Raw genomic sequence first — 18,488 nt, 5'->3', positions numbered from 1 at the left:
TTAATGAGCTACTAAACAAACATCCATCTGGGAAAAGTGCAGTTAATGTCAAGATTGTTGGCTACATGGTTAATTAGGCGGTTAGCCACAACACTTTAAACAATTTTAAGGCTATAAATGTCAATAATGTTCAGCTCAGACAATGAATGAGAGTCCTGCTACAAACAGAATATTATCTGTGTTACAAAATAATGTTGTTTTTTTTTGTGTGTGTGTTATTTTTTTTCACAATATGTCTTGGTGCTGCAAGCGTGAATGTCTGTCAAACACATACACTGCCCTACCAACCTGGAGGCCTGGAGACTACAGAAGCATTTCTGGATTCTTTTCCCATTCTATTCAGTATAATATATGTTTCAGTTAAAGTTTAAAGCAGAAATAAAAGATTTTTCTCCGTGTTTATTTACATCCCTGGGGGCAGAGGTTCTTGTGGCTAAGTATGTTGGCAAACAGTTGACCTTTTATATCATTTTAATGTAACTTTACCTAGTTTCTGACTATGTTCGTTAAATGTTTAGAGCTACGGTGAAGCTCTACCGCTGAAAAAGCGTAATGCTGCACCTGAAAATTAGCTTGATGAGAGCAGTAAGTGAATCAGGACAGTAAGGTTTAGGCAATTAATTAGAAACAATGAGCTGAATTTATAAGAATAATTTGATACATTGCTTGGTCAAAAATAGTCATCAGTTGAGCATTTTTTTGTAAAACGCATCGGCACAACATTGTCCTGATGCATCTGCAGTAAGAAGTGTAGCCTCAAATGCTAAATTAGCTCTTACCTATCATCTTTACCGTGTCAGTTTTCTGCACAAAGCCTTCATAGACCCCAAAACAGCTATAGGCATCATCCCATGCCATAAAACTGTGCAGAGGTTTCAGTTAGAAGTGGTGGGGAAAGGGCCAAGCTAAGCACTTGCTGGGCTGGAAGTCACAGGCCTTTTTCAGGAAGAAGCCACAGTTAGATTTTGGATTAACATGCCTTTTTTTTTTTTTTTCATGAGTGGACAAACATCTGATCCATCCCTCTACCAGCATGTTTTCATTTAGGGCCCCCAGTGCCCTAGCTGCAGAGCACTCAAAACATCCCGTGTGTGTGTGTGTGTGTGTGTGTGTGTGTGTGTGTGCGTGCGTGTGTCCACGTGTACGGGCTGCAGGGTTTATGATGTTTGCATGCGTTTGGTGAACTGCACTTACACACATACCATTCTTCTGCTGTTCAACAGGAGAATTTATGATGGTAATTTAGACATTTCAGACAGTTTGTCGATTGCGCTTGAGTTATTTAGTGGCCTTGGGGTCAAGAAGAGAAAGGAGGTTTAAAATCTGATACACTTTAAACATGAACTTGTCCTTTTATTATATTGCAGTTGTGGTGTTCACATGTATAAGTGAGCCAATAACGGTGTTAAGCTGACCTTAAAGAGAAAGTACATGATAAAAAAAATCCTATCTATAGATGGAAATGCAGTGGTGAAGAATGTCAGTAAGGCCTGACTTTTGCTGTCAGTTTGCCAGTCAAATCCTTTATTTACTGTTAAGTACTTCACTTCAGCAGTAGAGAAGTACGGTATTGTTCAAAACAGTGCTGCTATTTAAAGCCACATAGATGGTGATGTTTTCTATGGAACAGCATAAAGATATTTCTATTTCAGTTGAATTACAGTATAATTTATAAATTTGTCATAATAAAATAATTTTGTTGACTAAACAACTGTTGTAATGTAGTAAGCCGCAACATTCGCATCCAAATAATGATCTAATTCTTCATTTAAAAAAAAAAAAAAAACATCATTAAAGGCAGCCCATTAAAGCCTGTAGAGAACCTTAACCAAAGTCAGGGTGTGTGAAGCAAGTTACAGCTGCTAGGGCTGATTGTGATAACCTGACAGATCTGTCAGTCAAAGCAAATGGACCTTGGAATTTATTTCTTGATAAGCTTATTAGCCTTTAATGGGCCACTTTTAGGAATCACTGCCAAGACAAACTGCAGACATCTTACCACTTACCATATGCCCATAACAGAAACGTCAAACACGGTGCATTAATGCTTATTTGAACTATACATAATGTTCTCTACCATCATAGTCAATAAATGGATGTTGCCATGTCTTGTGTTTGAAGGGAAAAATAGTGTTATAATCCTATTTGGGACTTTAATAATACATAACTGTCAACCATGTTCACTGAAATGTCTAGTAAACATTGCTTTGTACTTTCATTATTATCAAAAAAATATATGGAGAAAGGAAAAACTGTGCAGTCAGCATAAGAAGTACCTCGTGAAGAAATAGCAGCATTTACACAAATTCATAAGCTTTTCACAGTAAAAACACGTCACATGCTGAATGACACAAGTGATCTCTGGTAAATAAAATGAGTGAGCTCTAAAAGCAACCGCAATATAAAGGCAAGAACCTAAACATTATTAATGTGATACAGTTAAAAATATTAGGTTCATCTCGGAGTCATGAGATCGTTTCGTAATTTACATATTAAAATATCCTTTACTCCTTGCCCAGACTCCGAAATATCTCACCCACCAAAGTATTCTCCTTCAAACTTTATTTAATTACTCAGCTGGCTTGCTACTTTTTGATCCATGTTACCATGAAGAGCAAAATTTATGCATAGGCTAAGTATTTTATTTAAGCAGGAGGCATAACCTCAAAAGTCAAGTGTAGTGAAAAGTGCCTCATCATGAAGTAAGCCATCCATAAACATGGCTGCATCTTTAGCGCCAGTTTGCTGACCGGCATATCTAATCGGTGCCTGGGGTGAGAGTGAAAGGGGATCGGCTGGGGTAGAGCTCAGCTGCATTGCTGCTGAGTGTGTGCCAGTGAGTGATAAGGCCAAGGGGAGTTTGAGCCTCGATTCGCGTGCAGCTTAGCCAGCCACATCACTTCTTTACTGTATTTAATCTTTATTTTGGAAAATGCACGCAGGCAGAATTTGCAGATTAGATCTAGATTGGAAAGGCAGGTTAGATGCGATTTAAGAGATTCCCACACGTGAGAGTGCAGAGAATGGCACAGCTGCGGCTTTTTTCAAGGCTATACTGATAACCGTATTTTCAAATCAAAATTTCCAGAAGTTAGTTTTGTGTGCAGATATTATCTTGAATGAGTAGATTGGTAGCAATCTCATGTGCTCTTGTTACATTTAGAGCCAGACATGATCAGCTTTGCTCACCATAAAGACTAGAAGCAATGGGAGAGTGCTAACATGGCTCTGTCAAAAGTAAACCAAACCCCCCCCTCTCAGGTTCACCAGTTAACCCATTAGATCCACTTTGAAAAAATGAAGTAAACAGCAAAAGAAATGTATTTTTTCATCCAATTGTACAGAGAGAAAAACAAAGTGCTGTTAAAGACCTGAACAGTTTCTTTAAGGCACAGCATCAGAATTTAAATTGCCCACAAAAAGTCGTTAGAGATCAATTCATGTTTGTGCTTAAATCATTGCATGCGTTTATTCATCTGGACAGTCCTGCTGCTATTAGTGCTACTTCAGCCAGAACTGCAACTAACACCTTTTCACTTCGTACACCTCATTTCTATTAAAATTTATATTTAACATGCCCTTCTAACTCCATTTGCCTTACATTTCAACTCCTTCCAGAAATTAGATTTTTGCAGCTTCACACAGTGTATATAAGCATTCCAATTAAAATATTGCACTTTATTAAATTAAGCGTCACATTTCCATACAGAAGGGTAATAATCGGTAATTACATCTGTATGCTGACAGCAGATCTTTTGCCCACCACGTATCTGCACTATGTATCTGTACTATATAGCTGGTGTCTTCACATACTGTACAGCATTCTTTACTGTACTATATATACTCTAGGTGTAAAATTGGATGTCCAAACAATGACTATACACCCACAATTACTCATGAAAGCTGCACAATATGTGTATGTGTATGTAGTCCAAGCAGGATGAGTGAGGGGACACTGAACTGAACAGGAGGAGGAGGAAGGGGGGGGAGGAAAGAAAAGTAGACACTGGAAGGTCAGCGCGCACAGGAAGTAGAGAGGTTTCCAGAACTCAAGCCGAGTGAAATCTGTTGTTGTTTCCCTTCTCCAGTCTGAAACTTTATTCTCAGCTCAGCTACTTTCCCACCACACAGATCACAAGACCAAGGGAACTGCTTGTGGAGGAGAAAATGATCATGAGGATCAGAACACATTTGTTTTGGATGATTCAGGAAGGAAAACTGCGTAGGGAATGTTTATCAGCGTTGGACGGATTAGTCACTGTTCTTTAACATTCTTTCTTAGGGTCGCACCGCTCTGCCACCGTGCTAAGACAGGTGGCAGAGTGGCACTCTTGACTTACAGCAAGAAGGACCTGGGTTCAATTTCCGGACCACACAGGGCCTTTCTGTGTGGGGTTTGCACGTTCTCCCCGTGTTAGGGACCAGGCCAGGTTGAGCCATAGTGGTGGTCGCACTCAGAGCGTTAGTCATGAGCCGCTGCGACCATCTCATGAGATTGTGTTGTACACCTTGTATGTATAATGACAAATAAAGCACTTTAACTTTACCTTATGTTAAATACCCTCAGGAAAAAAACTATTTAAGATGAAAAGCAATATGCAGTTGTTATAGCTCTTTAAACAGTTCTTGAAGGAAGATATGTTAGCTTAATTCCCTGATGATAAAGACATACAATAAGGTATAAAAATGCTCTTTTAAAGTCAGTTCCATTCATTAATAGCACGTTATAAATCCCTACACAGTATCTCTGTACAGTAGTAGCCATAAAAAGGGTACTTTGCTAGAGAACTGAATCAAATTACTATTTAAAGACTGCAGGAGTGTGATGCCTTCAAATGAAAGCCATGATAGTTTTCCATATGTGGCTACTTTCATTTTTGCATTTAGCATTACTTGATTTCTCTACAGCTAATGAAATTGGTGGTAAAATAGCCAGTTTACAATTCTGGACAGTCTGCATAGATGAGAATCAGATCTCACGTCTTACAAAGTGTCCCGCAGGGGTGGGAAAATAAGGAATAGGTGGCTGTGTATAACTTACGAACATGACAAAGTTTTAAATTGTATCAAAATATGTATTTGGAGTTTAGTGGGTTTTTTTTCTTTCTTCCCTCTCTTTTTTCACTTTTGATCGGTGTATAAATATTCTAGCTTTTGGTCTGTTCTATTGAGAAAGGAACAATGGTGCTTGACATAGGCAGACTAATCATTTATATGGCCTTATCTCAAGTGCATATTGATTATAAAAACTCCAAGTATATGCTATGAAAAATCGTGTTGATGTTTAAGAAGGGTATTAATGTCAATGTTTTGTCAAGTAGTACTAGTAGTAGCATTTTTACATTTGTAGTAACTACGAAATCTTTTTAGCAACAGAAACTACATCAATGTTTTGTTTCAACCCTTAACACTAGTGTTGAACTGCAGATGAGGTCTTTTTGACTGAGATCTTCAGATGTGGTTTAAAACGGAACCCCCTTACATTTAGGCACAGCCCTTTACATACTGGAACTCAGTGAATGTGTTTAAAAACGGTATTATGGAGATTTTCTTTAACTGTCCACAGGGCAGGTATATAATGTTGTGTTGATGACCTCAGCACCTTTGGGGTCAACCCAGTAATGATCCCCTGTCTAAGTTTCTGAGGAAATGGTGCTAATGAAGGTTAAATCTCAACACATGAGCACTGGAAGCCTGTTAATAAGTGACAGTTTTCGGGACCTCTCATACTTTGCACAGGGAATAATTTATAACCCCCCCCCGACAGTGTTAATGTAGATGCCCAGAAACACTCTCATTATGATTAGCTTGTGGTTTGTAGCTTATTTGCTAGTATGTGCTTGATTCAAGCAGGTTTTTCCTGGTTATGTAACATATTTATTTATCACTTTATTCACAAATAATCGTAAATGGAAACAAGAACTTTCTCTTGTAGTTTTGGCCTGTTTTTATAAAAAATATATTTACTCTTTAAGTTTATTAATGAAAATCTTGGAATGCAGTACCTAAAAATGGGGAAAAATGTGTGGCATTTTATCGACTCAGTAAAGTAGTTAAACTTTGACTCGCTGTACTTGTGCAGTCACACAGTTACTTTGAGTACAGCGTTGTCCAAGTTTAATAAGCCACAACTTTTTTCCTTAAAGAAGCGACTCAACAGCTAAAGTAACAACATTGACATTGTCGAACTGAAAGGTGAAAACCTGATCAGCATTTCCAAATAGCAGGTCAGGGGAGTGTCTCACAGCAAATAAGCCATTAGAAGTGTTTCAACACACCATGCACTGTAATATAATAACAACACAGCAATAAAACAACCATTAGGGATTTCAGGTTTCACTAATAAGAGCGCTGAGATAGACTTGATATTAATCTTTCACGCATCAAATAAGAAGGAAATGCCACCTCAGACTAACAGAAGAATTTTCTATTCAAAGTTCTCAGTCATTGGTGGCCTAATGCATAAAGCCCACAGACATTGCCCAAGTCCTATATTTAGTGAACCAGACAGATTAAACCCGAGCAAGACTGAGCGCAAGTTTCATCGTGAGTTTACATCTTCTTCACTATGATTGTGCCCTATCACTCTCTCTCTCTCTCTCTCACTCACTCACTAACTCACTCACTGGGTGCCTGGTCAGAGGTTGCCAGACTGTCTGTCAGCCTATGGCCTCGTCCCTCAGGGGACAAAGCTCCCGTTCTTCCTGGGGAAAGCCCCCACCCTGCTGGAATTCTCCCTTCGCCTACGGGTGCAGGACAGGGGGGGAGGGCGAGGGAGGAAGGTAGAAAGACCTTAGGTTGAACCGATGTGCATATTTAACAGCTAATATTTTTAGTTTGTAACAATATTAAACACCTTTACATTTGAACATTTTCATTGAATTGCTCCTGGAATTTTTTCAAATTTCTGTTAGTATTTTCTGCAAAACTGAATTTAAAAAAATGAAACCCATATAAGACAAAATTGGCCTTATATACTAACAAAAATACATATCGGTATAATTCTACCAGACATTGATGAATGAAGCATGCATACAATAATGCGGTAACAGATGGACATGTAGCTCCAGACTTGAATTCTAAAGAAAACATAATTAACTGAGGTGCAGAGTGAAAAAGCAGAGAGAATGACTATGTGGGGCTGACTTTTGCATCTAGCATGTTGTTACCACAAGGAGCTTGATGGTTAGAGAAAGACTGTCTGGAAGCTTAAAGGTTACAGCCATTATCACTGCATGTACTATATGTTCAGCACCAGCCACATGTTCTCCCAAATGTCCTTGACAAAGGACAATGAACCTTTACACATTACATTTTGTCCTGTCAGGAAATGTGGATGTAATTTACTTTTACCTTAACTTTCTATACTGAAACAGCAAACTTGCAGTTTATAGTGATAACAGTGGCCAACTATCACAATCAATAGTCATTTTCAAGCCATTGTATTAACTTCAGACACAGGTAGACAATAGAGGACATATTTCTTGTTGGCAGTGTGAATTGTAGCAGCAGAAATGACAATGGTTGCTCCACATATTTCACCAGGTGTAGTTTGCTCTTTGAGTTGGTTGATAATCCTGAACCTAAAGACTTTAATAATTTGACCTGACTCATTCAGAGAAGAACACTTTCTCTCTTAAGCTAATCACTGATGTGTAAATAATTATTTCACTACAAAATTGCCTAGTATTATATGATTTTGAAAATGTGAGTTTAAAATGTGAGCTATTCTATTAAGAACTTTTTTTGCAAACAAATTTTGCACAATAGGGTTAAAACTCTGGTTTACTGACATGGGGAGTGTAAATAGTTCCTATTTGCCCAGGGAAGACCTGGTTAGCTAATGTTAAATCAGCTGTGGAACGTCAAAAATCCCTGACTCTGAAATCCTTGCTAATGGTTCCAAGTTGAGTCAGTCCCAGTACTACACTCATATCTAGGTTGCTGCTAGTAAGATTAACGTCTGCTACTGACACACTCTTGTTTCTGACCAACAAACAATGTCAAACTGAGTCCTGTTGCCATGGAGATCTCTCATGGTGTTCTTGTGGCGACGTTTGTTGATTTTGCCTCTATCAGTAAGACACTCTGTCTGGGCAAGACTGATCTAGTCAAGATATTCGCCGTCGTTCTTCGAACAAGAGCTGGATTTCCTGCTGTTTTTTTTTTTTTTTTTTTTTTTTTTTAAACACACATCCTTAAAACATGTTACCAGGTGTAAGATAACAGAGGAAGTAGATAAGAAAATCTCATGTATCCTGAAGTATGACATTACATTATTTTACAATTGAAATATTAAGTCTGAGATATATAAGTCTGTGCTGTTTATATAGCTCTCTGTAATGCACGGTCATTAAGGGTGTAAGTATTCTTTTAATGGTTCCTTATTTGCCTGAGGTTATCCTGTCTATACTTTAATGCTCTCCTTTAAACATGTGCTAAGATAAAACGGAGATGCCAGCAGTAGACTTAATGTTATGCGGGTCACTGGCTGATTTGGACAAACTGTGTTGCCACATGCTGTCCAGTAAGTAGCTGACTAATGCAGCAGTCGTCAGTCGTGTGTTGCTGGTGGTAAGAGGAGGAACAGGGCTGAACTATGGATGCACTCTTGTTTCAGCTCAGGAAGTGGAAGAAGAGGGTGGTGAGATGTTTGCTGAGGCTGCTATATAGCTTGTATTGCTTGTGAATTTGCATGTTTCTGTACTTGGTTGCATGTGCATGACGATTGTCCTGTGAACCCTCAGCATACATGTACAAGTGGGTGTACAGATAAGATACTGTATATTCAGTACAGATAAATTTGGGTTACGTTTATTTATAATGTATGTGTGGGTTACAAAACTGTCATAACCCTGTTATGTCGACCTTTATAATAAATCTGTCTCTGTGTGGGTTGATGTACTAATGTAAGATAAGCGTGCACTATTGCTTTTTTCTGTGTTCATTTAAAAAAATTAAAACACAACCTATGTAGCCTAATATCAACATTTGTGAAAGAATTGTCTCAAATAAAAAATCCTGTCTCCCATAACACCTCAGATTGATGTTATCACCATTACTAGTGGATTGGCTCAAATGTTCTCTCCTGATTTTGTTAGCAACAAGAACAGTAGTCCAGTTAGTGATGAACTGGTTGACCCACTGCAAGCTTTGCACTATGATAAACTGTGGAGACAGATTGAAAAATAAATTTTGAGCATGTTGAATTTTTGAAAGGTTGTTCAGATTCTGAATATAATGTCTGTCTTCATATACACGATAAATGATCAGTGGCATGACGCGCATTTCTGCTTGATTTGATTTGAATGAATGACCCACTTATTTGTGGCTCAAATATTATCACTAGTGCAAAAAAACAGTCACAATGTGAGCGACACAGTATGAAAAAGTAATAGCCTGTGTTTGTGAAGATCCCTTTCATGTCACATTTGATTATTTAGTGTTTAGTGTGTGCGTGTAAAGTAATTTAGTGGTATGCATCCAAGTTTGCATCCAGGTGTATCCTTTCATTGTGTGCAGAGATTTCTTTGCTGCTTGTGTAAAGATAGGCGTATTGCAAAAAAAGTGGCCACAGAAGCATTGAGTGTGCATGTGTGTGTCTGTGTTTGTGGCTGGCGTAGTCTACAATTCTGCTTTCAGTGTTCTAACTTTGTCTGGTCTCACTCAATCAAATGATAGCGATCAACGCTCAGTGGCTCTGTCTCTGTCACCTCTGCTCACTTTACCGCAGCACCTACACTTCCCTCCCATCTGCCTCTGTCTGTCTGGGGCCACGTGACCCCACTTAACCTCAGTTTCCTAAAATAGCAAAGTGCTTACCTTGCACAATGAACAGCAAGCGGGAACGGCATAAATGGCGCCTACATTTTTTTATTCTTTCTTTCTTTTTGTTTAAGAAGGAACCCACCAGTAGAGGCTAATTGGTTAAAACCAGCAACACTTCCTGGAACTTCCATGGCAGAGCAAATAGGCACCCGCATGGAAATAGGGGGTGACTGACTGGGGCTTGTTTTTTACCAGATGCTGACCAGCAGGCAGACAAAAGAAGTGGAGCAAGGAATCACAGCCTGTTGCAGTAAATACCATCAACACTCCCACCCCTCTCTGAGAGGCCTGTGGAATTGACAGAAACAATGACTCAGCTGTAAAATGGACAGAAATTGATTTTCTGCATAAAGGTTAAATGAGTGGGCCCTCTTTCCTCATTGTAGAGGCTGGTTTTGTTTTGGCCGTTGGCTATTTTCGCAGTTTTATCATGTATGCCTTCTTCTTGAGGCAGAAGTCGATGTGAAACTTTGTGATGGACATACCTTAAAGCAGTTTTTTTCATCCATTTAAAAACTTTAGTAAAAAAAAAAGAGTGTTGCAAAAGTAAAGTACAGACATCCATTAGTTGTCTGTCTCTGCACCAGTCATTATCTTAGAGATAGAATGCCTTGCTATAGAAGGTGTCTGTGGTTTTAACTGGGCAGAGTGCAGGAATTGTTGTGTAAGTACGTTATTAAAAGTTGTCCCCTTTTAATATTTGCGCACATACACAGAGAAACACAACCTCCTGTGACGCATTCCTTCGCGATGTCAAACTTGCTGCCGCTGGGCTACGAAGCACAGCACAGGATGTCTGAGAGCGAGCGAGAGCGACAAAGACAGACAACAAAGAGAAAAAGGAGAACTGCTCATGTGTAGAAAAAGATAAAATGCATATTTGGGTTGTGAACAAATGGAGAAACTGGGGAAAAAAATAGATTTTTGAGTGGAAGTGGAAAAAAGAAAGAAGGGGGGGGTAAATTTTAAAAAGGAAAAGAGCGGTGAGCACAGAAAGTCAGAATGTGACTGCAAATAGCAGGAGTCTTACTTCCCTATAATAAGTCAAATTCTTTGTTGCTTCTCCTCCCTGCATTTGACGGCCAGCCGTACCCTGAGCAGTGCCCAGTCTGCTGGCAGAGGGAAAGAACGGCACGGCTGCCGATCATACTGAGACACCGCAGTCAACCCACAGCAACCAACATCCTTAGCAATATAGTCTATTTTCATAGAAACTCACCCGCCGAGCTCTCCTGTGCTGTGCGGTTGCATAGCACTGACTGTTTACCAAAATGTGTTTACTTATAGATTATTATATACATTGTGTGCTTAGCTGATTTAAGATTTCTGTATTTACGTTCATGTTCACAGACCTATTGTATATAGAGCAGTTCTACTAATAATGAGTCATACAAGAGCATAACCCATCTCCTGAAAAGTTAGAACTCTGTGTAACGTGAGAATAAATGATCTAATTTGCAGAATATTTGAAACCTCTTTTTGATTTGTTAATTGTACACACAACATAGGAAAAGTTGAATGTGAGAAATTAGTTTGAACACAAAATAAAAAATACATCTCAAAAAAGTGACAAAATATACATATCCTAAATCAACTTCAATTAAATGTAAATGTTATTAGTCTTATAAATTTAAAAACACCGTTCCTCTTGCATAAAGAAGTTTTATAGTAATATTAACTAATTGAAACTAATAATGTTTACTGTAAACAAGCCTGTACTTTTGGTTCCAATTAAAAACCAGTTCTCATTGCCGAGCCCTTTGAGGTATGTGAACGTTCGCTCAGATTGAACATAGTGTTGGCAGAAGTGGATTTAGTGATTTAGAGGCCCCAGGGAAACCCACATATTGGCCTCCCCATGCACCACTATAACCATTCTCAAACTGAGAATGTTATTAGTATTAGGAAGAGTTGCTGCTAGTGTCTATGTATTTTGTGTGAAGTGATGAGCAAAAGCCTGAAACCGCAAACAAGCTACTTCTGTTGCCTTTATTTTGAATTAAATCCCCTTTCAACTAATTTTTTACTAGCTTTCATTATTTACTTGCAAGGCTATTTCTATTTTAATGTTTACATTTTTTTTTTTACCAGTGGCATTTTGGGCAATACAGGTTTACCATAATTATTGTGAAGAGCTGCCAAACCTGTTGTGTAGTGATTCACAATATATAATCAAAGTGATTTACTTGTTAAAGTACTTTCTATCCATAATTACACAACCACCAGAGAAAAGATGCGCTCTGCATGAAAAAAATCTAATTTTTGCTGTTTATCAGGCAGGACGGAAAATGAAATGACTCAACTTCTAATGAGGAAACAAAAAATCAGACTTGCAAACATGCAAACACCCGTCATTCATCCACAGCTGCTGCTGCACCAAGTATCATTATTGACCACTCCCAAGCCATGCTGAGATCCTAATAGTGTCATACAGAGGCTGATTTTTTTGATCTATGAACGGTCAAATGTTTACCACACTCGGCCATAAATATTATGACAACATTTGACTGGGCTGTCTTACCTTAAACCTGGTGTTTGTCTTCCTCTTTGCAGAACATCCACAGAATTATTTCCAAGGCGGATAATTTGTATCATGCTGTGCTTCACAGTTTAAATTAATAAAAGTTAAGTTAACAAAAGTTGATGTGCACTGAGCTAAAAACTTACAGGACAAATGGTTTATGACATCGTTCATTATGACCGGTTAAGCTTCTTTTTTACATTTTTAGCTTGCAGCCTTGTCCAGTTTAAAACCCCATTGGTTCAAACTTGTCAGTTTTAACTTCTGACATAATCTGCTCTTCCAGTAACCTAAGATTTATCTATAAAGGCACAAAACAGCTTCGAGGTGGCAGTAAAATAACTGTTTAACCAATCATTTTCTGTTTTTGCTCTTTCAGATTAAAAGCATCTATCCTAATCTATTGGTCACCAACATTGGCACCGCGTTTGTTTTGGGAACAAAAATATTATTTGATCAATAAAGCTGATTCGTGAAATGTGTTTTTGAATCAGCTGTATTTATCATACAGACGAATGTTAGTAGACATCGAAGCTGGTACAGTTGTGGGAAACTTAGCTCAGGTGATCGGAAAAAAATACCAGTAGCATTTTCAAACCCACTCACAGTGGCATGTCTAAGAAATAGTCAAATTTCCAGTAATGGGTGGGGGTGGTGTGTTGCAGTAGGTGATGGCTATAAATGTCTGTCAGCAAGAAAGCATATTGGTTTACATTGTATCAAAACATCATAGTTCGTTTTTGCTTTTTTGGGGTCAGGGCTATTGCCTGCTTTGGTCAATAATAAAGTCTCCGTGTGTTGGACTCACACATTATTGTTAAAAATGCTCTTGGATCTTTTTCACAGTAAAATGGTCGACTCAAACACAACACTGGTTGGTTTTGTTCACCTCATTGGTCTAAGCAGTTGGATGTTTTTCATTCAAACTGGATTGTCTTTTTTTTTTTTTTTTTTTTTTTCTTGCCTCAAGTGAAGCCACACAACAGACCAGAGTTTTCCTTAATCATAAAGAGGAGCTGAAACAGTTTTATCATGCAGGCACATTTCAATTGATGGGTTTCGTTTGCTGCTACTTTCTTTTAAGGACTGATTATCATCAGTGATTAATTCTCAGTTCTTGGTATGATATACAGGTCGTTTGTCAAAGTCAGTAAGTCAAAAAAAAAAAAACAATCTGTCTATCTTATAAGTATTTCTTTTAGTACAGAACAAGCCAAGAAACAATGGTCCCACTGCGCAGTTCATGACTTTATATTTAGCAGATCTGTAACTGTGGGGTGCTCCAGCAGGTTGTTACTACAATATTGAATGCTAGTGTAATGAATTGCTTGCACACTGTATTGTACTATGATGTGAGTATAGCACGGTGGTTTTCCAGATGAACAAAAGTTTCATTTTTTTTTATTTCCGTAAGCCTTAATCGATTCAGATCACTATAACTACTATTTACAGTACACCTAAGAGTGTACTGTAAAAACCTACACTTCCTCTATGGAGCCCGTGTGTGTGTGTGTGTGTGTGCGTGCATGCATATAATTTACTTGGCTGCACATGCTACTTACTTAGTTGGCTAACTAGCTAGCTTAGGCAGAGTTTTGAGCCAGTTAAGTAGTAAAGAGACCGATTTAACATAAGTTGTTTATATTGGCTGATAAATTAAGGTTACGTCAGCTGAATTTTGATCCAAATTATCTTCAAACAAAATACTAAAACTAGCTAACAGGAGCTAGCTAACATTGCACTGGCTCCTTACTTAATAATCCAGTCCTCCTCTAGTTAGCCTGATATCTTTGGTAGCATGGACAGTGTTGAGCTAAAGGCTGTGTGTGTGTGTGTGTATGTGTGTGTGTGTGTATGTGTGTGTATGTGTGTGTGTGCAGAATGTAAATTTGGTAGCAGATGTTGAGATTGCTATCTGGTCTAAAGATCACTGTACGCAACACCACTTTTAAAATTGACATAAAATATGTAATTATAATCTCAGAATTCTAAACATATGATGACTTATTCAGTGGTTCTAGTGGTGGAAATCTTATACTCAGAAAGCAACATTAGAAGGTATTGGTATCGCAACACAAAAATTACAGCTTCAAAATTAGCTGTGGGAAAATAAGAGCCTGCTGAAGGTAATACTTTAAGCAGCGAGTGGAGCAAAACCCCAAACAAACCAGCAGTACAGTGATACACAGGAGCTACTATTTCTCATTTTTAAAGTGGTGCTTCCTCCTTCTTCACCCATGTGACTTAACACATTGAGCCAGTTTGTTGACGACACAGATCAGTTGATGGTGGTGCATCACGGTTTGGCCCTGCTCTCAATTATGCATATGATCAGTATCAGCTAAAACGTGTCCTCCATGCCAAACCTGTAGAAATAAGACATTTGCTTTAAGCACTGCACCAGTCACCTACTGGGGACCATAAAAAAGTCACCTGTTTAAAGGCACAGAGATTGATGTATTTCGTCTGATTAGTCTAATGAAATTGAACTGGGTCACGGGACATGTGGAACTGCGTTTGTCTCTGACCATAGGGACCTAAAACAAGAAGAAGAGGAAGCGAGAAAGAAATAGAGAATGTTTGAATGTGTCTTGACTGAACACAGTCTTGCATTACTTTTTTTCTCAGTTACAAAGAAGAAAAGTATGTTGTTGTGATGCGTTATATAGAATTTGAAACCCTTTTAACTGTATTATCTGGCTATATTTTACCTGACCTTTTTTTTTTTTCTACCTACCTGTCTTCCATCCCTATAGTCCTTCTGGCTCAGCCCATAGAGAATGAATGTATGGAGGGTTTGACGCTGAAGATTACTGACTTTGGCCTGGCAAGAGAGTGGCACAAGACTACGAAGATGAGCACTGCAGGCACCTACGCTTGGATGGCTCCTGAAGTGATCAAGTCCTCCACCTTCTCGAAGGGTAGTGATGTCTGGAGGTAAGTGCTTGTTTGCCTTTCTCTGTGTGTTTTACGTTTTCAAAGCTTAGTAATATTTAGCTGTTGTGTAATTTTCTGCAGGATGTTTTTTGCTCTGTATGTATGAAATGATAATTTGCTGCATATTTAGCTGTGATAAAATATGTCTCGTTTAAGAAAACGGGTATTACTATACCTATAACACTTACTATATTGTTAATGTGTTATCTGGAGACAACTTTACCCTGTGACTTTTAATGAGAAAATACATAAAATCATAATTTAGATAATCCTCACTTGATTTACATAAATTATTAGCTGGCTAGCATCTGTGTTTCTGTGGTGATGGAGACTTTTTGGGTTTAGAGGGAACCTACAAACCTTGCAGGTAATGCAGACTTTTCCATGGCCTTCTGGCATAAAACACTCAAAAAAAGCTGTGTCTCCACAGAAATAGGTACAGTATGTGGAAGTTGCTGTAGAAACTTACAGTAGTCAGTGTACTAATGACAGTGGACTTCTTGCAGGCGTATGTGAACAGAAAACATGAAGGAAATGGAGGGGAAAGGGTGAAAGTGCAGAGAGGTGATGGTGGGAGACAGTGATGAAGTGATGGAGGGACAGAGTGATGGATTGCAGCAAGGCCACCACAGCCATGTGATGGCGTCTCTTCAAAGAGCTGCTCTGTGCTTTGTTGTGGGACATGTATGCTGCACACTGTCCCATTGTCTTCAGTATAGGCAGGGAAGGAGGCCACACACCAGACCTAACCACAACGCTTTATGTGGGAATAGCTATGTGCGTGAGCGCGCACACGTGCATGCGTGCATACCCACAACTGCTGGTGTTTGAGTACATGGTCTACACAGAAAGAGAAGAGTCCCTTAATTATGGTTGGTGGTTTTTATAATAACGACTTAACTGTGCGAGAGGGGAATCATAATGACTTTTAAGTGCTGCATACAAATTTCACCTCGGAATAAAGCAAGAAGGGTTGTTTTTATTCAGCAATAAAGAAATATATTAATATTTTATTAAAGCAATAACACATTCACAGTTTTACCACATTGTGGTTCTAACAGCCACACATATGCTGTGGTTTAATTGTAATCCTGTGGATTTGGGCCATTTTAGACATTCTTAAATGGCTCTTGCAAAGCTTATGCGAGACCAGTTGAGCATGTCGTAGCGAAGAACCCTTTTGAAAGTATCTTTGTGAACATAAAAAAAGGATTCTGTTAGGGTACAAGATGCTTGAGGAATTTTCTGGCACTTTGAGGAATGCTGTTTAGTAAGACTGCACAACAATCTAACCAGTGCCATCTGAGTCTAACGCACACAACCTCTCAGTTTCTATGTCCCTCTCACATTGACAACCAACCCACACATCAGCACACAATCTGGGAAAACAGCAAAATGAGCATGTAGCAGGCAGGCGAGCAGCCCTGCTCTGAAAATAAAGGATAATCTTTGTTCTATTATTTATTTATTTTTTTTTCATCTGTCCACGGCTGCTCGTCTCCAAAGCCGCCACGCGGAGACGACGACTGCCTTGGGGCAAACCGACAAGCAGAGTTTCTGCACAGTCACAGTGTGTGGAAGTTGTAATTAAAGAACTAAATAAAAAACGGCTGCGGCCTGCGCTCTCCACTTAGCGAGCCTCCACAGTGCGTTCCGTAAGGTTTGGGCGAAGGCTAATTGACAGTGTGGGAGATCCAAGTCCTGCGCCACGCTTCATCTTCTTAGGACACAGGGCTGCTCCCATTGTGTGGGCTCAAAAGTCCTGTGTGTTTATTCAGATTCTGCATGCATGAGTTCCCATTGCTTTATAAGCATGTGTTTTATTGATATGAAATATTCCATAGCACAAACGTGTCTTTGGTTAGTGCTATGATAAAGAAATAGCACTGACATTATACAATATAATGTGCTCAATAAAGCAAGAAATTAATTAAAGTTACCTTGACTTGAAATTCATCATAAAATATTCAATACCATCGTATTTAAAGTTGCTACTTTGTGAAAAACTGATTTGAGTTATATTCTTTGAAGAAGCACCATTACATACAGTAATAGACTGGTAGCAAGTTTAACTCATGGTAGGGAAAAAAGTTTACTTATCCCGGGGATAACAGCTCAGTGCGATCTACGTTTTATTAGTTCCATCTTACTGCATGTATTAACCCAAATGACAAAAAATGAAAGCCACACTACTCAATATTCTTTATATTAACAAGTGATCAAATGTGAAAGGGGCCATTTCTACAGAATAACCATCCATCTCTACTGTTGCAGAGTGAATATTGGACTTGCATTCATCACGTGACCAGATTTGTAACGCATGTTAACGTTCCTCGGTGTGGGTATTTATTAAATAACAAATCCACTTTTCTTTTGGGATAATGTCCGTTTTAGATTCTTGCCTTTATCCATCTTTAGGAGACACACACCAAGCAGACATGAATGATCTATTGGCAACAAAGTCCGACTGCTGCATTGCCTTTTTTTGAGTTCCTAAACATATCACGAAAGCCAAACACTAACTAGCACATGCGTTCTGCACCTCCGCAAGAGAAAATGACTCTCCATGCCAACAGATGGTGGTAGTGTGTATACATCTTTTAAAAATGGAAAGGGAATCAGTAAAACTGCTCATATACCAACAGTAAACAAACAGAATATGCTTCGTATTTTCATACCGCTCTTTCTCACCACACACAGATTTAGTTTCTACATTCCAGATAATCATATTGTCATGAAAACGTGCTTATACTTCTACTTCTCTTATAATGAAGTGATTCACTAACTTTAACCGCCAATCAAAGTGATATCTCTCAAGGAGACTGTCTCCAATTCAACATGCTAAATTGGCTGAAAGCTGCTAACATGGGTCCAACTAGCGCCATGGTTGTAGGACACCTCAACAACTAGGGCTATGCTATCTAATGGATGACCAAGCTACACAGATGCATGAAAAACAATATGTTACCTCCCTCTCTCTATTTGAAATAGTTGTCAATATTTAATCATTAATAACAATTACTTTTTTACCTATTTATTTTTCCTTTTGCTGCCCTGCCCCACTATATACTCTTTATAGACTGAACAGACTTGACCACACTCAATTCATGCCCTTACACCCTCTTGGTATTTTGTAAAAGTCCTGGAGTCATTATTTTGTGCGTTTATCTTAAAAACAAAGACCACACTGTGACAGAGAGAG

General features: G+C 38.7%; 1 protein-coding gene across 1 annotated transcript in view; it reads left to right on the top strand.

Moving 5' to 3' along the window:
- The window catches only part of LOC137138310 (mitogen-activated protein kinase kinase kinase 11), a 46,159-nt gene that overhangs the window by 4,759 nt on the left and 22,912 nt on the right, over positions 1-18,488 (top strand). Inside the window, exon 2 of the mRNA XM_067525376.1 lies at positions 15,106-15,286. Coding sequence (XP_067381477.1) covers positions 15,106-15,286 — 181 coding nt within the window. The remainder of the gene's footprint in view (positions 1-15,105; positions 15,287-18,488) is intronic.

The sequence above is a fragment of the Channa argus genome, chromosome 12 (assembly GCF_033026475.1).
Source record: "Channa argus isolate prfri chromosome 12, Channa argus male v1.0, whole genome shotgun sequence".
Classification (NCBI taxonomy): Eukaryota; Metazoa; Chordata; class Actinopteri; order Anabantiformes; family Channidae; genus Channa; species Channa argus.
This window is presented reverse-complemented; position numbering and strand designations above follow the sequence as displayed.